The 25145-nt window shown below is 36.0% G+C and overlaps 2 protein-coding genes and 1 long non-coding RNA gene across 4 annotated transcripts; 2 read left to right on the forward strand and 1 right to left on the reverse strand.

The window, feature by feature from the left end:
* The first annotated feature begins 2042 nt into the window (after window positions 1–2042).
* On the forward strand, window positions 2043–4354 carry LOC124377050. The gene is made up of 3 exons (XR_006924047.1): window positions 2043–2162; window positions 3836–3876; window positions 4006–4354. It is a non-coding gene; the product is annotated as an uncharacterized LOC124377050 (long non-coding RNA).
* An 11573-nt stretch (window positions 4355–15927) lies between these two features.
* Window positions 15928–21992, forward strand: gdf10a (growth differentiation factor 10a). Its single transcript, XM_046837645.1, is given in 4 exon segments — window positions 15928–16414; window positions 16968–17869; window positions 18253–18400; window positions 18403–21992. Coding segments are annotated over 4 exon segments (1320 nt in total). The 5' UTR covers window positions 15928–16185; the 3' UTR covers window positions 18444–21992.
* Window positions 21993–22129: 137 nt separating this feature from the next.
* Window positions 22130–24873, reverse strand: prdm8 (PR domain containing 8). Of its 2 annotated transcripts, XM_046837632.1 has the most exons (4): window positions 24408–24873; window positions 23805–24024; window positions 23426–23657; window positions 22130–23282 (listed from the first exon to the last, which is right to left on the reverse strand). In XM_046837632.1, the coding sequence occupies exons 2-4, from the start codon at window positions 24018–24020 to the stop codon at window positions 22273–22275; spliced, it is 1458 nt and encodes a 485-aa protein (XP_046693588.1). In that variant the 5' UTR covers window positions 24021–24024; window positions 24408–24873; the 3' UTR covers window positions 22130–22272. The 2 variants fall into 2 exon arrangements, with proteins under 2 accessions (XP_046693588.1, XP_046693578.1); XM_046837622.1 differs by lacking the exon at window positions 24408–24873 and having other exon boundaries at window positions 23805–24159.
* Window positions 24874–25145: the final 272 nt, after the last annotated feature.

The following is a 25145-nucleotide window of genomic DNA, read 5'->3' on the forward strand; positions in this document are numbered from 1 at the left end:
ACAGAGCTGCTGTGTTAGAGACATGAAGCAGGTTAGCAAAAATAAATCACAGCTGCAATAGGGAGAACGAGAGTTGTATACTGTTAGCTGTACACAAATCCCTAAACAAAACCATTTCAAGAGGAAATTAGTGTTTGGTCCATAGTGTAAGCGGTTCGTTGCTTTGTATAGTTACACAGCTGTCAAATTTACAAAAAAGAAAAATGTTTATTTATCTAATATTAACCTAGCCCTAAAAAATGTTTGGATAAAATGAACCGAAGCTGGAATTAACCCAGGCTTTTGGTTAGCAGTAGCACTTTTAATAGAAATCACCTATTTTAAATCAACTGATACTTTATTAATGCTTTGAGTCCCAGTATGTGTAACATTTTTACAAAAGATTAAAGGAAAATTCTCGCAAACCAATCATTTCTTTCACGTTGAACTCTTTACAGTGCTCAGAGAGCAAAATTCTGCTGCTGTAAAACACTTAAACACCTGCTCATATCTGATGACTCAAGAGGTAAAAAAGTCTTAGAACGAACGCCAATATGCAAACATACGTACATGTATACCATATTGTGCTCAAGTCCGTTATCAATATTCAGCTGTTTACTCTATGTACACACACACACACACACACACACACACACACACACACACACACACACATGTACTGACATGACAGAAGAAATGGAAGATTTCTGCAAACAGACCCCTGTCCAGTGATGGCTGGCTGCTAATAGAGTGGTCAGGCAAGGCTTTTATGAAAGGTGTAAACATACCAACATGCTCCAAGAAAAACAGACTCTCCAGTCTTAACATTTACCCTGGCCAGAGCTGGAGGGCTTGCACTTTACTGAGAGAAAAGCCTCATTGATGGCAACTGCCGAGGTTTCCTTCCATGTTTAAAGTGTTGGGGCTCTGTAGGTCATGGGGAAACACTTGCTTTTTCCACACTAACCAGCCTGGAAGAAGGTGGGCCTGGGGCTATCCCTGTTTGGACAGGAACGTATGAAAGTCTTAAGGAAATGGTAAAGGGAAATCTGTTTTTTCTTTTTTAAATACAGTGGAGGTTTTTAGTCACTGGAGAGAACCTTTTGAGTAAAGGTAATATGAATAGCTGCACTTTTTACACTATGGCAAGATCTTTGGGAGAAATTAAAATTAAATGCATAAATGATTGTACATATTTAATGCAACAGATTATCAATATACCACCCAGCTTTCACTTTTTGCATTCTGCCCATGTGTTGCTTTTGTTTCTGCACTAAATAGAAAACTGGTTAAGGAATGTGTTTGGGGTCCTGTGTTCTTTGTTTAAAGTTTGTTTTGGTTTTCATTTTAACAATCTTCTGGTAGTTAACCTCAGTACTGCAAACACTAACAGCACAGGACCCGAACTAAACACAATCTTAACAAAAAAAAGATCCAAATGAAAAATAAATGGTTTTCAGCTGGAGTCCTTGTTTGACTGTATCTCCTATTTCAGCATTATACATTCCATTTGAAGAACTTTACATTACTTAGAGGCCTGTGCTACACTGGGATACTAGTGAATTTTGAAACCTTGGGATATTATATACTCAGCATTGACACTAAGAGAGCTATGAATATTTTGTTTGACTTAATTTCATTTTCATTATTTCTGATATATATGACACCTGTCTTAGCTCTATTTCAGGCTTTACTGCCTACATAGATAATTGTTTTTGCTAAACATAATAGTAAAAATAAGATTATAACGTTTGCCATGTGTGAAAAGACGCTGGCTTGAAGAGTTAAGAGGCAATCTGGAATTACTCAGATTGGCACATTAGATTTTTGCACTGCAGTCAGAAATACTTTGAAATATATGTGGGAGTTTATAGTAAATGAGCTAAATTAACTGTAGAGGGTTAACACTGTGGCTCAAGCACAGACTGTTTTCTTTCTAGAAAGCCTACAGATAAAGGACATCAGAGCAGCATGTCACACCTGCTACTGACTTGGATGCTGCCACAGCTGAGATCAATTACCCCTTCGTTAACACCATGGCACTAACCGGGCATACAAAAAAAAAAAAATTCGACCAAGAATGACAGGATTCATCAATCCTCTGCTGCACCAGATGTGTCAGTGTTACAGCAAAATGCTGTCAAGGACAAGTCGCCAGTTCCCATACACAGGCCACCATCATGGTGAATTTATTTTTCTTTCTCTCTTGAAATATTATGTATTCTTTCATCTTTAAACAATTTATGAAATGCTTTTTGGGATTTCTACATGTGCAGACTTTATTCATTTATTTTTCTTTGTATATTGACAAAAGCTCATAGCCACAATAAGTCTTTCAAAGTGAAAAATATGCTGTAGGACGTTCCGCTAGTTTTGCTCTGTTTGCTTTAAGACCCCTTTGGCTTACTGAGCCGCTTCAGCTTGTTGGTTTTACTTTCATAGCAGTCTCCTTCATCAGTCTCCCTCTGCTCTGAGGGCTGCCACTAGAATAAGATTCCTCCAGAGCTAGTGTATAACTGTGATTGTGCTACGCTTTGGCAGAGGCCATCACTTTCCCAGCTCACCCCGTGGATGTGTTTTCAGCATGCCCAGCAGGTCTCTTATGCTCCACAATAGCAGCTTCATTCACAGCCTGAGAAGGCCAGCTGGTGTGAGAGCTAACCAAATAATAGCTTTATCTGCTCCTGCCTACTGACCTGCAGGAGAAGCACACATGACACCCTGTAAACCTGGAGCACAGATTTGTGAGGGGGAAAAATCCCGGGAAATTTCAGGGGCTATAAAGGGTATTAAGACCAAAGCTCTGGAGTGAAAGAATTCTTGAGATCATTCAGTGTTGCAGAACCATAAGCGCTAACACCAGCACTTTTCAGTTTAATGTTCTCTGGTTCCACTTTGTTAAAAATGAAACTAATCAGTGGTGCATGTAAAATTGGCAGCCATTCCCATGCCTATACGGTATCCTACACAGAAAAATAAATAGATAATAAACTTGTCTTACTATTAACTTTTTTATTTTACTAAATACATTATCTGTTATATTGTTACTCGTATTCATTTTAGAGCCATGTGAATTAAGCAGCATAAATGTAATTTTTTAATCAGTATGTGTTTAACATTTTATTAGCATTTATTTGATTTTAAATTGTTTCCATCTATCTTTCTTTATCTTTATTTGTCTGCTATTTATTGCTTAGAATTATTCTGTTCTTTAATCCTGAGAAATCCAATGATATAGTGGTTTTGATCATAACCCATATTCATATTTTATCCAGGCTACAGAATGGTTTGATGTTTAAAGTATGTGTGCATGTCTTTTAATCCTGAGTACATGTATCTCCAGATCAAAAAGCAGAAGTATTTTATTCTTCCAGTCCTGATCCTATTTGATTTAGGGAAATCAATTGGATTTTGGAGACTGTTCATGCCATTAGCAGTGGTCTATTCTGGGCAGAGGTTAATGAAACCATGGCATTTGGGTTAGAGTAAATACCCAGAGAGAGCAAAAAAGGCCAACTTTCGGCGTACTAAATTACATTAGACTTTCACTTTGGGTAGCCATAGATTAATATCTATATCTGTGGTTCTGGAAAACCTCCCAATATAACATTGACTTCGGCTTCAAATTCATATTATCTGTGGCCCAGGATCTCCACAATTAGTAATATAAACTGTAAGCCTACAATAGAGATTGGGCATTTACTTTATTCTCTTTGGCATGATGGATGTCCTTGCAAAAATTTTAATTTTCAATAGTTGCAATAATTACATCTTTAGTTCTCAGAATAGTTTCTTAAATAAATCATGTATACATACAGTAATTTATTAGAAACTGATATTTTAATATTTCTTTTAGATCACTGAGCCTCTAATGGCCATCACAGTGTTTGTGGAAAGGTAACTATTAAATCTGAAATCCTGAGACAATATCCTACATTTATAAATTCTCAACCCTGCATTTGACTTCACACATGTGCATTTCGTTAGAACATCTTTTTCCATAATGTGGGAATGCTGTTCCTTTAGCTGTAAAACTGATCCTGTCTTCATCACCCTGGCCACATCTGAGCTGATCCAGTCAGGAGCCTGTAAGCTGGGCTCAGAGCGCACATATACACAATTGCCCCTGTGCCAGAGTGGCTGATTGTGTGATGGGGAGTGACTTTCTGACCTGTTCACATAGCTAATAAAACATTCATAGGGAGAGAGGAATTCCAGTGTATAGTTTTCCCCTGTCTGTGATGTATGGAATCCTGCGGTGACCCCATAGAGAGTACTGTTCTGTCTGCAAACAAAGGTCTGCTGTTTCCCTCCATGTCATCACGAGCTACGGCAACACTGCTAACTGCTCACCGCTAAGCCAATCATATATTTTTCTACCTTCACAAAAATTCTCTCAATAAATAGTGTTTCTCTGCAATCTCCTCTTCCCAATGTTTCTTATTTTGACTAATGAACTTCAGGTCCTGCAGGTGGCCAAAGGTTCTGTGAGGTTGCTTGTGTTAATGAAGGGGAAAAAACTTTTCTTTTGTGCTTGTTCTTTTCCACTTCTGATTAGCCACATGTGCTTTAAGTCATCCAGCAGTGCATTAATGCATTCGTTGTTTTGTAGGTTTGACAGTGTTGTGAGATTCTCTTTTTTGGTTAATTATTTTCTACCTTTATAAAGACTCTATTAAAACACCAAATACAATACCACAGCAGGTTGTGAACTCTTTCACAATTGTTTTGGTAGGAACAACTTTAAACATCAACTTGAATTATGCTATGGGCTACCACCTATTAATATTGTGAACTCCATATAAGATGGTTAAAATCAAGACTTGAATAAACTTAAACAATGTACACTATTTTTTTAGTCAGAACAGAAGATGTAGTCTTTGCTAAAAGTTGCATAGGGGTCTTTTTTTCTTCAGGCATCAAAGTGATCTAGATGACATAAGAAATATATTTCATCGCCTATTTTGCTTTTTTATTTTATTAGCTGTTAGTAATAAAAACTATTTTATTAGTTGTTTTTGTTATTTGTTGTACACTGGATTTGATACAGTAGGTGTGGTTCCCATTGCCATTGTCACAGTATGTGAAATAGACACATTTTATTAACAGTTATGTCTACTGCTCTTAACTCTTAAAACTCTGTAAAGCTGCTTTGAGACAATGTCTGTTGTGAAAAGCGCTATAGAAATAAACTTGACTTGACTGCTCCTTCCCTACTCATAAACAAATTGTTCATGGAGTGAGCATAGGGCATTATGGAACCTTCCCCACCGGGAATCAGCTAGTACTTCGTTCCTTGCATTTTTGACCTCTACATGCAATAATAAATCTACTGAACTAAGTGGGGCTGGAAATGTGAAAAAAATCAGTGAAGCATTCTCTTATATATTTAAACAGCAAAATTTAAACAGCAATATTTTTTTAATTGCTGATTACTTAACATTAGTAGACAGGATGTCATAGGTATGGTGTTGCCAGTTGTGAAAACTTTTGTAGAATGCATGGAGTTCTACCCTCTCTTCTATGGATGACTTGTCATAGCTATCAAACAGAAGCTGCTTCTTTATTCTTAATCCACTTGGTACACTAATTTATTCTGGAAAATAAACAATGTATGAACCGAAAAGTGATATTTGTTGACATTTCCAAATCCATATTTCTTTATAAATTGTATTCAAATGACTGAAAGTACAAAAGAGTTATCAACAGCTTTGTTTAATATTACCTGTGGCAGCTGGTCATTTTCAGTAGATTAGTTTTTTTTTTAAATCTCTTGGCAATGACAAAGGACAAGGGTTTCTTAACCATTCAAAAAATATAAATGACTTGATTTTCAGTGTAACATAATCCCCTTGGAGCCACTTCTTGGCAGTTGGTTTCATGGTCCCCAACTGCAGCTCTCTAATCCCTACCCCCCACATGTGTGAAAACCTAGCACTCATGCAAAGTTTGCCTTGAGGTTGAGGTTCTGTTCACCAGTATGCTTTTGCAGATAGAAAATTTCAACAACCTCCAAAGACACATTTCTGGTGTTGGATATACAATGACACAGTTATATTCATTAACATATAAACTGTGAGCTGATGTTTCCTGAAAGTCCCAGGAGCCCATGACCTTAACCCTCACAAGGAACCCTAGGAGGAGCACTAAGCAGGAAATTACACACCCAGGACTGGAAGCTAAATCGTTAAACTGTTACGTTTTGCTGAAGCTTTGACTGTTAAATTCTTGTTTTTAATGTAATGATAAGTAGAAGACTCTAAATAAAAAACATTTTAATGTTTATTGTGCATATTTTTGTTAAATTGATTTAAAGATTAAGCCTGTAAAAAAAAATTTAATAAAAAAAAAACATTTTATAAAAAAAATGTAAAAAATGTTTTATATTATTTATTAACAAAGTTGTTTCCAAATCAGCTTAAATTTTATTTGTTATGATTAAAAATAATAATAATACAAATTGGCATGTCTACATCGCCTTTAGCCAAGTAAGCATTGTTTTCTTGTGACCTCTAAAACTATTATTACCCTCATAAAACATACTGCAATCTGAGAACATTCTGGGAAGGTCAGCACTTTCTCCAGCCTATGTGATTTTTTTATTTTTATCTCTTTTCATGTGGAGCACTGGGTCGCAGCCTCTCTGGCGCTGTTTTCCAGATCCATTTGGGAATATGGAATATCAAGTGTAACTGAACTCTTAACTTTTACCATTATGCTGCAATTCAGCCGATCAGCCCCGCTTTTAATGGTCACTGATACCATCTTAAAATCGCACAAATTAGTAATTTGGTGCAGTTTACTACTGCTGTGACTAAAGTGTGCACCTTAATTCACATCTCCAATTTCGTTGCTAAGTTGTTGAATTCTTTACCTTGTAAAAAACACTCATTTCCTGTCTTATTCATTTAAATGTGATCTAGAAGAAGTATAAAGCTTTGATACCAGCATGTGCTGAGGAACTGTTAGGAAACTTATATCAGGTTAAAAGCATCTTAGCTCTCTGTTAGGACGATCATCTCTGCAATTTAGAACCCTGAGAAGATATGTGCATCATAAGTATAATAGTAAAATAAATTAAATATGCTACATTTTAACGCAGGCATGAATAACAAGTGGTTGAATGGTAAAAATGTTCACAGGCATTCCCAGAATTGTTGTATATTCCCAGATCTCCATGATGGTACTAATCAGATATATCTTCCATGCTGAATTTTGCTGCAGCCTATGTTTTGTAGACTTAATGAATTTAAATACCCATAGGCAAAATTATTCATTTTTTCCCTCTTTGAATTGTATAAAGTCTTGGCACATGTTTCAAAAAGCCATACTTTCGCAGCAGACAGGTAAAGGCAAGTGGTAAATGTGTCTAGACGTCTGAGGTTAAAATAATTAATGAGCTTTTTTGCTCTGAACACAGTGTTTGATCAGAAATTGTTTGAGTTATATAGCCTAGGGATGATTTTATTTCGACTGGTAGAAGGTTAAATGAAGTACAGCAATGTGTGTTTTAATAGTTTGAGTTTAAAGGATTGGGAATTTACATGGACCTGAAGTTAACCCAGTATTATGTTATAAAAGAGAGGAATTCTTTCATGTGTCATGCTTTACTGTTTTGGTGTCTCATAAATCATTGTAAAGGTGTACACTGATGGAAATAAGTAGGGTGTATAAACTTACACTGTACCATGAGTCTTGGGGAAATAGTCTGCTTCCATCAAGAGAAAACTGCATGCAATTCTGTACATAATCCAATCTATCCACATTTTATTATTTAAAAGCTTGGCATTGCACATATGCATGCAAAAGCTAGACCTCAGCCATGCTGATATATGTGGTTGGAAGTTTTGTGAGAAGCTTATCATGCTTTCATTGTGAGGAAAAGACAGATGTACATACTAGCCAATCTAGCATCTGGATCCATTTTCCTCAAAGTAGGGAAAGAAGAGACATCAAGAGATGAGACATTTTTGTCAGACTTCATGCAAGTTGGAGGACATTTGTATACTAGTGTTTGTTGTATTTGTCTGAGGCTACTGTAGTCCAGTGAAGAGATCCATCATATGTACAAATTTACAACAACTATGAGAGAGAGTATGCTTGTTATAAAACAACCACTTACTGTGCATTAACAAAAGTGCATGACTTAATCTCACAATCCAAGCACAGGCTTAGTTAATTATATTTAGTAGGCAAGTTTGAAAAACAAAACAAAAAAACTACTGGATATAGAATTCCAGCTGTCATGCAAACTGCAATTTCTTTTTAACCTTTTAGGTAAATGTATTGATTTTGTAACAGACATTATTGACTGTTGATCTTCTTAAGTATTTATCACTATTTTGCCCAACAACCAATCGCTGACCAACATTGTTTGCCAATGCTTTCAAAGATCATTCACTGATGAAAATTGTTCCCAGTCCAGTCATTCACTTATTACCATTGTTTTTCTCATCCCCACAATTTGATCTTCATTGTAAATCTTTACTATATTTATAAGTAATAAAAATCAATTGAATTAATCTTTAAACTAATCTACTTAATTTATGTCTGTTTCCCAATTTCACAATTGCCACTACTTTTTCTGCTTTTTTGATAAGTATTTCATTTTGTAAATTGGTTACTAATTGTTTTCACTCTGTTCTACATGAATACTTGTTGGTGCCATGACCTACGATATTTCATTTTTCTATATATAAAAAAGATATATCATTAAGGAATAAACATATCTATCATATATCATATCATATCATATCATATCATATCATATCATATCATATCATACCAAATATTTCTGTTCAATTAAATTAAATTAAAAGTTATTCTATTCTATTGTGTTTGTTTCTATTCTAATGTATTCTATTAAATTCTAATATTTTCTTTTCGTCCAACTTTTTCCTAAAAAAACGAGTTAGCCAGAATATAATACATAACCCTGTAAAGCCTACAGAGCATTTACAGGCAAAGCAATGCTAAACACATTCTTAACTACAAAATAAAAGACACAAGATATTGACTTTATAGCTTTTGCAATCTTGTTTGTTTAAAACAGAGGGTTAGCTAACATATCTCTCTTAATTAGTAGTTGAACCCTCAATTTAGATTGACTTTAATAGGATTTACCTGAAAAGCAGGTTTATAACTACTGTGTGATACATATGCTTTTATATTCATCTTGGTTGCGCTTTGAAACAGCTGCGGGCAGCAACCAGTATCACTGTGCTCACACAAGATTTTTATTACATTCAGGGTCTGTATTTTATGACTTGCTATGATTTAATACTAGTGGTTTCATTTAAGTAGATATATGTTGAGGCAGGTTCCAGAAGATGAGTTTACAGATAACTGAATTCTACCTTTTATCAAAATACCTACACAGCGTTCAAAGGTAACAAAAACAGCTGAGAATGCATTGTTGATTTAGGAAGTCTGTGTTTGCTTGCACAGGCATATGACATGATTAGGTTTAGCTGCTGAAATAAAGCAATCAAGATAGCACAATCAGAATTTGCAGTTCTTTTGCAGTGTAAAAAAAAGCTTTATGATTTCCTCCATAACATTATTGTAAAAAAAAATTACATATGTTTCCAACATTACTGCAGCAGGAGGTATTCAACATTCCAAATATTGGGGAAGTGCTACCTGTAACTGAAAATGGCAAAAACCTTAGAGGATTTTACTAGGTTTATGTGACTGGATAAAGCACAGGTTTCCACTGGCCCTGGCCCAATTTGGTGTTTTCCTGTCTCCAACCAAATCTGTTCCACCTACATGATCAGCTAATTAACTAATTAACAGCTGTTACTCAAGAGGAAGTAGGTGTGTTAAAGCATCAAAATCTGCAGGTTAGGGGGTACATGAGAACCAGGATTGGAAACCTTGTGATATAAAGCATCACAGCATTTGTCTTTAGTAAATAGGAATTGGTGTTCTATTAAGCAACATGGTGCTATACCAATATGATTGTCAATATAAACATTAACACATTAAAATGAACATTCCACCTTTCTTTTACATGAAACAAGTGTGAGCTGAGAAGAAATAGTGTAAAGTCTAATTTAGTTTTGGTTTCTGAGCAATGCCACAGAAGAGCAATCAGGGAATGTCAGGGGATCATGAGTTTAAATTCTGAAACTTTCCCAAATATTGAAGGTGCTCTTTGGATGGATAAAAAGCAAACTGTTTCTCCTCTTTTAATCAAAGCAACACTGGAAAATTGTGGGTGTTATGTATTTAGAAGAACGTAGATAAAGCTTTCCCCTGTGTGTGTTACACTGCCTTGTGATGCAGCATGAGCAGCAGTTTGATGTAAGATGTGGTTAGCTGGCTTCATGTGTGTCAGAAGACACGCACCAGCTTTTATCCTCTTCTAATTGGTGATAAGAATTGGCAGGGGGTCCAAATTAGAGGGAAATTGTGTGTGTTAATATGTGTGTTGGTGTGTGAGGGGGTGTCTTGTTTACAACAAGCCTTTTATTACTGGAATGGCCTAACTAGCTAGTATACAAACAGAGTTTGTACATACAACTCATTCTGATTTGCAGAACAGACATCTCAACTAATGGGTTTTCAACAATGGCATTTGAGAAACGACTGTTAATATCTGTCTATTTGACTTTACCATCTTAATACACAACAAACTCAAAATAAAATAAGTCAAAGCTCATGCTTAAATGCATGTACCATTACGAAAAAACTTTAATATTGAATAAATGAATAGCAAATAGCAAAAAATAGCAAACAGCCAAGCCAATACTCAATCAGCCTAAATGTATTCACACAGCATATAATAATATTCTGAAAAATAGCTGAGAAAATGTTTTAACCATGCATTTATCCCCACGTAGATACTTTGTCTTCTAAGAATATAAGCAGTTGTTTTAGAGTGTTACCTACAATGGTCTTTTGTCTGTCAAGTGGAGCCTAGAGGTCAGTGCTGAGACAGCTTGGCTGCCATTTCTCTCATTCACCATGTCAACTTGTCACATAGTCATTATCATCATCCTGAACTCTAGTCTGCTGCTCTTTCTCTAATCACACACATCACTTCATAATCAAAACCTATTTTCATTGGTGCACACAATAAGAATTGTAGATATGTTGTCACATTTACACATTTATTCTACTAACATGCCAGTAAAATACTTGGCTAAAAGATGAGCAGAGTAGACGTGTGGTAGTTAAGAAATCAACAACCTCATAGTGCTATTACTTTCATGAAGACATTCAATATGTACAAAGCGTGGTTTGTTCTTAGGATTCAACACAGGGGAAGGAGGGGTCAGTATTGAAGGATAGCTAATTCTGATTGACAGAGAGCCAAAGATCAAAGACGAGCTGTTGCAGGAAGTTCAGCAATCACAGTAGTAAGGGGTGAAATCATGTTAGCTACAAAGCAGCAGCAGTAGAGTCTTTGCAACTCAGACAGCACGAGACTTTCATTACCTCTGGACCAAGACAAAGGGACAGTCTACATCTACTTACAGAGCCAAATGATCTCATCCCCTTTACTGGGCCAATGGCCTGAACTGGACAGACAGAAGGGAAACGGACATGTCAGTCTAGCTCTCCCTAGGACCACAGGCACATAAGTAGCATGCAGTCATAATTTGGATCGAAATTCTAGCTGTCTGTGCTACGCTGAAACTCATCTGTTTTAGATTTTTTTTTTATGGAGGGAAAATAAGAAAAACATGTTGTCTTACAAGCGTGACAAAAACCACTTCGCATGCTATCTATCTATCTATCTATCTATCTATCTATCTATCTATCTATCTATCTATCTATCTATCTGTCTGTCTGTCTGTCTGTCTGTCTGTCTGTCTGTCTGTCTGTCTGTCTGTCTGACTAACAAACATGTATTACTTTAGTCATAGCCTTTTTTCGGAGAATATTTGTTTTTTCTTATCGGCAGCATTTTCAATGCTGCCGATAATGAACATAATGTATATGAACATAATGTATATGTAATGTATATGTAAATCATTCTAGAAAACAAAGCCTGCCAAAAAAAAAGTCACAAATTCTTTATTATGCAACTCAGATTTGATATGTTTATAGTGTAATAAGTTTGCAAGTTTGGTATATTTATTACAGAAATTTACTGCGGAACAGAATTTGACTGACCCTAAAGTTACTTTCAAATGCTTTCAATTTGCCCTTCATGCTGAAAGGAAGCTATAGGGTTTCAAAAGCATATTAGTGAACACTGAAATGTGAAATGGCTGTCCTGCTGATTGCATAATGGCCTGAGAGCTTGAGCTTTTGAGTTTGCCTGAAATGATTGATGAACAGCCGGCAGAATAGAGAACTGCAGGGCTAATTGGGTTTGCCTCACATAGCTATACAGCCAACAAAATAGAAAGGCCAAAGACAAACAGAAGCAGCAGCCAGTAATTTACCTTCTCACTTACGGAAATGTCTGCTGACAGTTACAGATGGCTGTTTAATATATGTTTGGGCCAGTGCCATGGATACTGTGCAGAATGTAAGTGAAGCTTGTGGGGTTTTTTTCTTCTCATGAAAAAACTGGCCATTTCAAATCTCATGTAAAATGGACACTTAATATTACTGTTTGCTCAGCACTTAAAGAGTGACACACAGCAAATGAGTAAACCAAAGTAAATCCAAAGAAGATCATCAGTACAATGAGGCTTTTGTATTTCCTAAAAGTCCAAAATAATCCAAAATAAATATTTCATTATCTTAAATAAGTTGCAAATAAATCTCATTATTTAATTGCTTACAGACCACTGACATAGTTGCGTCTTTTGCACAAAGTCTTTAACAAAAAACATCCAGTCGGTGGATTGGAGGGTTGTGTATAAATAGAAATACAAGCACAGTTTATGGGCCATTAGCTGTTTGGTAATAAAAGAAAAACGTACACCAAGTGTCCTCTCTGCCAAATACTTCTGCCTCCATTATGAATTTTAACTATTATTATACTATTTAGGAAAATAAATAAGTAATTGTAACATTTACATTTGCATGCCATGAAAGAAGCACACTTTATTGGTGGCACAAAGATGCAAGTTTCTGGTGACACTCAAGAGTCAAAGATCTTCTATGACCCAGAATTAATTTGGATTCCTTGACCCCTGCACTCACTTTGCTAAGTGTTAAAACAAGTATGTGGTAGTATTTCTAAGATTAATGGGTGAACCTGCCCCTAGTGTTGCTCTTTCATGGTATGCAGTTGACAAAAAGAAGTTGGAAGGAGGGACAGATGAAGGAGAGTTACAGAGTAATTTTCTGATTTACTCAGCAACAGTGTCCTAGTGGACAGAGTCTCAAAACGTTTTATGTGGTCATAAGACACATTTAAGGGTAAAGAGAAAAGGGAATCTCCAGTGGAGTCCCTAAAGGGCCTGAGAAGATGTTTAATGGTGCTGTGCTGCTGTTAAGACCAAGCTTGTTACCCCCTCTCTACTGGAGCTCAGAGCTTTCACAGAACCACATTGTTGGAACAGCACCACAGAGACGCCGATGAAAAAATAAATAAATAAATAATCAGAGGTGACTGGGGCGTACCCCTGGTGAATTTCATGGGACTGAAAAGTGTCAATAAAATTGAAGAAAAAAAAGAGAAGCCAAACCAAGTCTAAGTAGATTTGTTAGGATAAAATTATAAACGTTTTACTGTTGTAATGACATAAATTTAGTGAAGTATAGTCAACCAAACACACAAATAAATTAAATGTGAGGTTGTTTGAATATGCCGCTGTTTGCAGTGGACCCAGGCTATGAAAAATGATGGGCAAAAGATTATACCTAATAATTCAAACTACTTTGAAATTGCTGTTTAAGAGGCTATACTGTAAAAATATACGCCTTTTTATTATTTTTATTATTTTTTTTTTTTATTTCACACTTTTTAAGTGTTAACTAATATAGTCGCACTGTGTGCTGTAGATGCATGTCCATGCTTACTGTTATTGCTCTATTATTAAGTAAGTAAAGATAAAAACAGTTTTGCACAAACTTAAAAGTAAACCGAAAAGGGAAACAAAGAAAGGACAATTTCAACAAGCATATCAACTAATTAATAGATTTAATTTACAAAACACAACATTCTTCATAGTGGTTGAGGACAGTTTGTTTTTGGCAATTTTCCAGCTGCTTTACCAGTTTAGGTATAGTACTTAAATTAAAACAAAGATTAAAGTTAAAAGGAACTAATTATTAGAGTTGCTGAAATGCAGAATCATGATCCAGCATGTTGCTGCTCAGGTTTAAAACAGCAACAGAAACAGAATTTCAGTAAAACATCTGCTTCAATTGATGTTTAATTCGCCTGGCATTTGTTCCCTTTTTGAACAAGCTGATGTGAGCTTGCTGAATTCTATGTATTATCTTCAATAGATTTTAACCAATATTTCACACCTTAAATATGTCAACAAAAATATTAGTATCATCCAAAATAATTCAGCAAATATTCCTAAATCATCTGGTTTTAGGAAGAAAAGACAGTGTCTATTAAAAAATCTGAAACTCACAGGCATTATATATATAAAACACTCGTTTAATGTTCTGTTTGACCATTTTTATAAAAAATATAATTAAATAAATATAAAAGAGGCTAAATTAAAACCTTTTACCCCACACACAATATTTCACAACGTTTTTTCTTTACATAGATATAGAAGATATAGAACTGAAGAATTATTTTTAATCACTAAATTTGTTTTGCTGATGCACCATGTCTCAAAAATGTACACATCCAACAATTAAAACCGTCCGTGTGGAAACATGGCAAAGTTCTGTTTGGCGTCCTGATGATTTACGTAATTTAAAACACCATAATTACTTTAACCAATTTACAAGAATATTTGTCTTCATGCTCTATGTTGACTATGGTTTCACTAATAATAAACATACATTTGCTTAAAGCATACATATTTATCCATGTAAACATTATTAAAAGTACTATTAACTATTAAAAGCTTGAGAAATATTAATTTAAGGTACATTTAGAAAAGATAAAAATGTGTAATTCACCACGAATCACTCATGGCAATCTCATGGCAATCATTCAATTAATCACGATTAAATATTTTAATTGAGTAACTTAATTTAGTGGAATTCTTTAAAGTTTTTTTGAGCATTAGTGCTGGTTGGCACAGATTGTAAAATCAGGTGGATAAATGCACTTTATAAATGCACTTTACAACTTTTCGAGCTATGCTGTTCTTATATCCAGTCAAATCCACTTAGTTTATTCCTCTGTGTTCAATGCAGTTGAATAACATAATTGACATTTTTGTTATATAACAATAATTGACATTTTCTAGTGTCACAGATGTTGAGACATGTAAGTCTGAGTCAATCATCATCTCTGACGTTGTCAAAACACATCACTAACCCATATCATTGTTAGTCTGGAAATAATATCATGAGCTTAATATTAGTACATTTAGCATTAGGTGAATAATTAATAATCTAAGCAGGGCATAATTAATTTGTATGACAGTCTGATTTTTATAAATAATAGATAGATAAATAATGAAAACTATTGAACTGAAAACTATTGCTATTGAAGCACAACTATATGAGTGAGTAAAGGAGGTTTTGCTGAGAAAATGTGCTGCACAGTGTGTCTAAGTGAACAACTTTATCTGGAAGGTAAAATCTTTTTATTGTTTATGTTATACTTACAATTGTGCTTTACTTGAAAAACCTTTTTTTCATATATATGATTCTCAAATGTCCTGTAATAATCAATACAATAATATACCAGCTTGAGCACTAAGGATGTATCTTATTTCAGGTCTGGTGTGAATGCTGATCCACATGCTAGGCTTCCTGCACTTTGCATGGTGTAATATGAGGTATTGCAGTAGTGAGTGTGATGTGTTTGCTGTCAGGTCTGTGTGCTTTCGCCTGCTTTCTGTTGGTTCCTGAGCGCGTGCGTCAGCCTCCAGTGCAGCAAATGTCCTGAGGCACGTTTTTGGTGGCGCTCAGTAGAAACACGCGCACATTCAACAGGTTACTCCAAACACTGCGGAGTCTCTCCTGATACTGTTATTCAGCACGTCAACAACAGGAGAAAAAACTACTAAATCTGATTACATGGACAATTCATCAAGAATGTCGTCTGCATGCGCAATCTAAAACCTTTGTAGAGTTTTTTTGTTTTGTTTTGTTTTGTTGCGCGCTCGTACTTTTTCAGCTAAAGACCGTGCACTTGGATTTTATTTCTAAATCATGGCGTTTAAATGCATTGTTTTGGTGCACCTGCTACTCTTTTCCATCATGCATATATCTGGCTATAAAGTGGCAGACTTCGTGTTGGATGTCCCACCTGGTGATGTCAGTGACAGCGAGGAAAGCGACAGGGTTTCACGGCATATGTTTAAACTCTACGAGAAATACAACAGAGAACAGCACTGGCCAAAAAGCACCAATACTGTGAGAAGTTTTAAAGCCAAGCCTGGTGAGTTGGGAAACATTTCTTCTTCTATATAGTGTGGATTTTACGCAGTTAAAAAAAAAAGTCTAATTTTACTCTTTCACTCTTCAGTCCTGAGCACTGTGTTTAACTAATGCATTCTCTGCTCATTGAAGAAAAGACAAATACAGTATATTGTATATACAAATGTCCTAAACTTCTTTTTATATTCTTCTGAAGTTATGAGATGGTCACTGACCAAACCCTCACCAATAAACTGCATCCATGTGCAAATGAACTGCAATTGAACCCAGAAGCATAAAAAAAAGCTTTACGTTTGGTAAATTCAACAGATTCCCAAAAATATATCATTCTGCAAAAGCATTTTATTAGAATGTTTTATTAATATCACATTACTAGATTCTAGGCAGGCTTATAAGGAAGCTTAAATAATCATCTCCACATGGTTCCAGCTGCTTTAGGAATAATTTTGTCCCTCTCAAGAACAAAAAGCCTGCTGTGAAAGTGATTTTTCCTTTTTTTTTTTTTTTTTTTACAATGCCTGTATAACCACCGGTTGTTCTCTGTTTCCCTGCAGAAAGCTTGGATCAACGAGTTTTGTATCACCTAAATCTAACGTTGCTTCAAGAGTCTGAGCTCGTTCTCACCTCCACACTTCACTTCTTTTTTGACAAGCGTCCACGCCAGAGGTCTTCGATCTGCAAGCGCTTCCACGATTCTTTGTGTCGCATCCAGGACCATCATTACTTACCGCCATTTCATCTTTTATTCCGAAGTTGTTCCGCTGATTCACCTTTGGGCTCAATGATAGGAAACATCACTTTTTACCCACACAGTAGAGGGATATGGCAAACCAAGGATGTGTCTCAAATAATAAAGGAAGCAAGACTCAGGAACCAGGCTGTGATAACAGTGGAGTTTGACTATGGCAAAAAATATCAGAGGTACCAGGACCTCTTGTCAGCCTTCAGCCTTCCATACATCCTAGTGTATGCCAATGACCAAGCAATTTCAGAGCCCAACAGTGTGGTCATGAGTTTACAGAGGTATGACCCGTTCCCTGCAGATGAGAAAAGCCCTCAATCTTCAATCACTTCAGCTGATATGCGAGTTAAAAGGGACTTGTATTTTCCTGACCCTATCCAGAACAACGAGCTTCCTGAGGTGGAGTATCACAGCTTTAAGGAGCATGATAATTGGGAAAGTACTTATCTAGCACTGAAGCCAAAGCCTCCCAAAAAGGAGCAGAGAAAGAAAGACCAAGGGAATGTTGACAGGCCAAACAAGTTACAGGTTCTCAGCTTTGATGAGAAAACCATGAAGAAAGCACGAAGGAGACAGTGGAAAGAGCCTCGCGTGTGTTCCAGGAGGTACCTGAAGGTGGATTTTGCAGATATTGGCTGGAGCGAATGGGTCTTGTCCCCTAAATCCTTTGATGCCTACTATTGCGCAGGAACGTGTGAATTTCCCATACCTAAGGTCTGAACAAAGCTTTACCAGTTTACACTCATAGATTAGAGTAAATAGTTTGGACATCTTGAAATATTTAAAAATGCCAGAGAATTACTTTACCAGAAAAAGGCATTTAGTTCCAGCATTAGTGAAGCACACAATCATCAGGTGTAATTGCATTCGCATCATTATAACTTTGACAGGGGTGTTAGAGAGACTTGTTTTTCTTGAATACCTTTTTTCCACTACATGTAACAGTCAATTGTGGGGGTTTTAAGTGTTGTGAAATGTTAAGACTGTGTCCTCACATATGCTAAACAAAGATATAGACAGGGAAATGTGTTAAAATGTTTATTTTGTCCATTATGTAAACTACGTTCTTTAATTTGTTTTGTTCTTCTCTATTTTAGGTTGTTCGCCCTTCCAATCATGCAACCATTCAAAGTATAGTGAAGACTGTTGGTATCATTCCAGGCATCCCAGAGCCCTGTTGTGTACCTGAGAAAATGAACCCACTCAGTGTCCTGTTCCTGGATGAAGCCAGAAACATTGTATTAAAAATTATCCAGACATGTCAGTGGAGACATGTTCTTGCCGATAGGCACAGTGGTCAGTGGAATAACCACATGTGGAGACACAGGCATGTCTTGTGGTTACAAAACCAAAATGAAATGTGAAGAGGCAAATTGTCTGTAGCTGCCACATACTGTACAATGAACACTGCAAAGTTATGTAATTCTGAAGGGCTTTACACACTCATTCGTATTTACAGTTTTCTTTATTGTATAGATTCTTTACTCATAATGATGAACTGTATCTCTGAGAAAACACTCTGTAAATGTATTAAGAGGTTGGTTCAGTAGTTATTGCATTGCTGCTTTCTTTAAGTCGTTCATTTTAATGGAAAATAATGGCGAACAGTAAAGATTTTTTTTTTTTTGCAGAGATTTTCAATAGGATGCAGAGTTTATTTAAATTATGCTTGAAATTAAAAATATCCAGAGTAGTAAACACTTCTATAGTACAGCAAGTCCAAGCACAAGGTAGTCCGAATGCGTGGCATTTGAATTCATTATTTTATGTCAATATGTATTGCATAACATCAGCAGACACTCCACAGCTGGAGATTCAGCTTTGAAAGCAGGCTTCAGTTTCACGACTGTTAAGCATTGAACTACCAATAAGCCACTCATATTTGAAAGTTTTCCTTGGAATATTTCCAACTGGTTGTGTGTCAGATATAAACTACTCACCAAGGTCACCCATGTGTTAAATTATCCTCAGACAGGTTGTGTTACCTTTAGAGATGCTATCAGAATTATGATTATGTATTATCTCCTTATCCATGTCTACATAACAGTATTTAAAAATTGACCTAAGTGTGAAAGATTTGGGGAGAATTTACTTGTATACAAAACATAAGGTAAGGTCAATGATACAGTATGATATATATGTTAGAAAATGTATTTTTGTAAATGTTTGTTTAATTTTAAATTATGAGCTGAAATTACTTATATGTATAGTGATATATATAGAAACTGTATTTGTAAAAGTTTTGGTTTTGTAACAGCATCTTGATATTTACTGGTAAACACAGGTTTTGTTTAGAGTCTTTTGTTGTTAAGATCTCTGAATAACATGTGAAGAGGGTCACCACTGATTGCTCTCTGAAAGAACCCTTCTCCACTTCGACATCAAAAGAAAGGATAGACGAGTTCTTGCTTCTTCTAGTCGACGTTTCAAACCCACTTCAAGAGCAAGCGGGCCTTTGAGAGCAGGATGTTAACGTTTTTCTCACAACAAATGATGTCACTCCTTTCAGACACACTCAAGACATTGTCATCCACAGCAGACCAGAAAGCTAATGATTTATATGAACATTAACCAGTTAGTGGTATGATTTTTTTTTTTTAATAAGATGAATTAGTTTTTTGGTTGATGTGTATTTCCAAAACAAATACATGATGTGGTAATATTTATGTAATGTGTCTGATTCTCATGAATGCATTTTCCAGATTTATGACTGTCATGTGGTACCAAGTTAATGATACATTGCACTCGAAATGCTTTTAAATCATTTTTGGCATTTGTATGATATATTCTATACAAATAATGAATGTGGTATTGAGAAGATGGTGAATGAATTCATTTCAAATGATTTTATTAAGTTTTTACAAGTTCATTATATAGCTAGCATTGACTTCAATACTAGCACGTCAATAGAGCTCTTTAATTTAGCAAATCAAACATGTTTAAATTTGTGCCTTACTTTTCTTACTTACATTATAGCAACCAGCACCCACTAAACAAATTCGACATAATCACCAAAAAGGAATCTCCAATACCAGGATCTGCCTTGAACTACTTCAATAACGGTATAGGTTTTATCAGGATGTAAATATTAGGCAGTTTGCCATTTTCAAATGATGCCAAGTCAATAAAGTCTGTAACTAAGAGACAAGTATTGCTTATGAATGGAGAGAAGACATTTTATATACAGTTGAAACATTTCCTTCCTCATCTGATTAACAGCTACTGCAAACTGGTCACTAATTATGACAGTATTATACTGGAATTTCTTCCACAAATTGACGACATCCAGCAGTAAAAACTGCTGAGGAGGAACGTTGACTTTCCTATGAACTCTCTCTCTCTCTCTCTCTCTCTCTCTCTCTCTCTCTCTCTCTCTCTTACTCTCTCTCTGTTTTTGAGAGATCCCCATAGTCTGCATGTGATTCTTATTCAAAATATAGTACAGAGCTCCCTCCACAGGACTGTGAGTGTATGTGTTTGGGGTCAATAACTTATTTGTGATATAAAAACATACCTACACTGATGAATTGACTTTTACTCAATAAAATATTATACAAGTCCTCTTATAATAGTACTCTTTTTTCATACATTTACACAAAACTCACACAAATATTTATTCCTTTGAAATTGACAAAAAGATACCATACTCAACATGAATTTAAGAGCTATAAATTCTGTAAGAGTTAACTGATTATTTTTAGAATAAATAGAAAGATAATTACTGGTTTACCTTGTTAAGCATTTTTACCAGTTTATAATGTTTTTTTTGTTTCTTTGTTTGTTTGTTTGTACAATTCATACTACTTCATTATGACAATTTCATAGTAACCACTGTCACAAATGGATTTTTGCAACATATTAGTATCTAATGAGTGACATGAGCCTATTAGCTGATTCTCTAATATTTAGAGAATGGCCAAAATTCATAATGTTTGCTCATTCTGCTTTCTAAATCCCATAAGGTGACTTCTTTGTATATTACTGCTAAAGAAGCTTGAATGAAAATCAGTAGAAATGGTTGAAGAGGATATTTAAACATCTAGAATTTTGAAAACATTTTACAGTCAAGATTAATTAAATAGTTCAAGTTGAGTTTGAATCATTGTTCTTTAAATGCTATTCTGGACCAGTGATCATAATATAACAATTTATGACAATGTACTAGTTTATTGCATCATATATGTCATTTCTTGTTGAATTGAATGAATCATAGATAAGCCTGTTATTCTGTTTTATTGTGCGTAACAAATAATATGCATTACATACCCCAAATGAACATCTATCCATATGCAGTAATCTAGCTTCATGTACTTGGACAGACATTTTCAACACTTCATTTAAAATATTTTACAATCCTTAAGTCATTAAGTACTCAGTGACTACAATGACAATTAAGGATGAACTCACACATGCTTCTTTGCCTTTAAAGCAAGACTTTTACTGACATAATGTGTCACCAAATATATAACATATAATATAATAGTATATCATTTTCCAAAACAACTATTATCAAATAAATACAGATTTTTTTTGTCCTTTTGTTTTGATGAATGTGACTTTATCATAATGATTATTATATTAATCATCTTAATTATAAAGATGATTAAGATTCCATTATTACTTAAAGAAGTTATTACTTTGACTATAGTGCAACTATTAACAACTAATTCATACAAAAATAAAATGACAACAAAAAAAACTACTGATGGATTAGTCAAGTTGCTAGTGATTAGTGAAATGTCTAGACGTGGCTCTATATTTTTAAACCTGAGATTTATAAGGCACTGTTGGCTGTTGCAGCCTTGAAATATTAGTATTGTGTGGTTCCATTTTTTCTTTCATCAATCAGAGAGTGGATAGGAAGAAGGATAAGATAGACAACTAAGGTCAAGAACTGAATTTTGTTGAGTTCTGTTGCCATCTTGTGGAGAAGCACAAAAACAACATCTGATTAAATGACCAGATTAGACTTCCTACTTTTTAAATATGGGTCCTATTTATTTACTTACTTATTTCTTTATGATAATAAGAGAAGTAAGTATTATATGAATTTAATTTAAAAAATGAATATTCGCATGAAACCATTCTAAACCAAATAGAACATTCAGGTCCATCGTTTAGTTATGTGAAGTCATGTGACGCGAGAGATGGTGACGTTCGCGGAAGTACTCGTGACAGATGGGGCAGGTAAGTTTCTGCTCCCTTCTCCTCCGACCCTGAGCCTCGGCGGCGAACTCCTTCTTGTGGTGCGAGCGCATGTGAAACACCAAGTCCGAAGTCATCCGGAATGAGAGGTTACACTTAGCGCACCAGTTCTGCACCGTGACGCCCAGGGAGCTGATGGTCGGAGGAAGTAGAGGGAGCGAGGTGGTGGGCTGTAAGGGGCCGCTGATGTTCCTGCCCCACATTTCCGGTGCGTAATGGAAAGAACCTGGTGCGCTGAGGGAAACCGCGGAGACTCTCTGTGTACACGGGTCGCCTTGAAACAAGTGCGAAGGCAACATCTTTCTGTATCCTAAAGCTGCCCGCTCTGAAACATCATCCACAGGACCAAACGCTCTCTGATGCTGCTGGTCCTCAGTGATGCTGAGTTTTCTGGGCTTGCAGAAAGCACTCTTTTGCTCCTCATGCGCACTCAAATGCAAAAAAGCACTGGAGTCGGAATGAAAGCCCAAATCTCCCTCTTTGTCCAATTGTCCAATTGTTATATCCTCTGTTTTAGATTTTGCTTTCTGGATCTCCGCAAACGCGCTGCACTTTATGCTTTTTAACTTAGAAGATGGTGAACTGGAGACTTTCATGGTCGCCTCTGTAAAATCGTGCTCATCCTCCAAGTCTTTATGGACGCGACCCGTGTTGTGATTGGTCAGGTTTTTTTTCTCCAGCAAAACAGGTTTTCTGCATCTCGGACTCAAAGTTTCCTCGTACCTCCTTTTTCGGTCCTCCGAGGACCTTCTCTGTTCCAGGTCCCTCGCGATGTTGTGGAAGTCAGTAACACTGCGCTGTCGCTTCTGCTCGGTGTCTCCTCGCAATGGCTCCGTTTTGGCTTGTGCGCACAAAAAGCGACAATGAGCCAGAAAGGGGTTTTCGTGCTTGAACGCCTGACCGCACTTCCTACAAGAGTAACCTGTATAAAACAGAAAATTAATATTATAACACCTGTATGCATTTCAGTGCATGAGCAAGTTGGACCACAGTTCTCATAAGCAGTAATACATATCTGAGTCTATAGGCGCACATTAATAACATATCTATATGAGCAATTCTCACCTTCTATCAGGGCCCTGGTTTTAATGTCGCTAAAGCCCAAAAGATGAGACAGTTCCTCGTCGTACCAGACGAGAAGTTCCTCCTCTTGGCTAATATCTCGGATAGTACGGAAATACAGCTGGTCTCCTTTCAGATAGGCCTCTGTGTTCTGTTCTTCTGCGTCCACAGCAGCCTGAACCAATCTGAGCCATGGAACCACTAAAGGAGAACTCTTTAATGCATCCGGATCTACCTGTTGATAAAATGTGGTCAACTCGTTTTTTTATTCTATTTATGCACATACTAAAGAATACTTGCAATAATTGCATGTCTCGTGTTGCCCAATAATCCCATTAATACCATACTATTATTGTTGCTCTATGAGGCACAGACCACTCACCCTGAACACATAGGATTTTCCTCCTCTGTCGAAAGACTTCAACGCGATGAACGCTATTGTGTCGTAGAAGGTGTTATGAAGCACACAAGGGCCGAAGGACACACCGGCCGGTATATCCTGTGTAACCTGGACACTGGTTAAGAAATCGGGAACGTGATGGTGGAGAAATTTGCTGTCGTTGGTCCATAAAGAGCGCCGCATTAAACTATGTTCCATAGTCCTGAAAAACATGATAGTATTTTAGAAACCTTGCAGAATAACCTGATTAATCATCCATCCATCCATCCATCCATCCATCCATCTATCTATCTATCTATCTATCTATCTATCTATCTATCTATCTATCTATCTATCTATCTATCTATCTATCTATCTATCTATCTATCTATCTATAAGAATCTACTAAGTCTGGGATATAATTTAAATATCAGACCTGAATATTTAATTTTCTGTGTTCTTATTTGCTGATAAAAATACACTATAACACTCAAGTTTTTGGATTCCGTCTCACACCAAATGACTGATTTATCCAATCTGTGCCGAATGTCGTTCACCAGCATTTCTAATGTCAAATGTAAATAAAAAGTTAAAGGTTTAACTTACAGAGGGATTACGGGATGCTCCACAGCTCTGGGTCCAGCAGAGGAGCACACTGAGGAGCACACTGAGGAGACGTGTGTCTGTGTGTGCGTGTGGTTGTGTGATGAGTCTGAAGTGTGGGTCCGATCTGCTGCCGCTCGTCTGAGCGCCTCTGCATTTTTACAGCGCGCTCATTAGAGAGGGGGGAGGTGAGAGACCACTGAGATCTCCAGCACAAATAAGCAATTATCTCTGAGAAACTACGAGACTCAGAGTAATATCAGACACCAGTGCCAGAATGAAATTATTATTCAGCTCTTTACGCATTTCATTCAAACCTTCCAAAACAAACTAATATCAATTTTAAGTTGAATAATACATAATCGTATATGGTACAACAATAATAATAATAACATGCATTCTGAACTTATTACTATACAATTATTTTATTTCCATAATTGGCAAATCCAAGATTAAGTTTCTCACAACTAAATGAAACTTAAGAATTCAAGAACCATTGTTGTTATTATTATTATTATTATTATTAATATTATTTTTGTTGTTGTTATTATTATTGTTAATGATAATATGTAGCAACAACTTATTACATATTATTAGTCGGGGGTATTAGTATTAGAGAGAGAGAGAAGGGGGGGGGGGGGGGGGGGCTTGGGGGACAACATTTTGACCACTAAGATTAGTTTAGAATAGAATAAATTGTGTGTGTGTGTGTGTGTGTGTGTGTGTGTGTGTGTGTGTGTG

Source organism: Silurus meridionalis, chromosome 2, assembly GCF_014805685.1.
Source record: "Silurus meridionalis isolate SWU-2019-XX chromosome 2, ASM1480568v1, whole genome shotgun sequence".
In the NCBI taxonomy this organism is placed as follows: Eukaryota; Metazoa; Chordata; class Actinopteri; order Siluriformes; family Siluridae; genus Silurus; species Silurus meridionalis.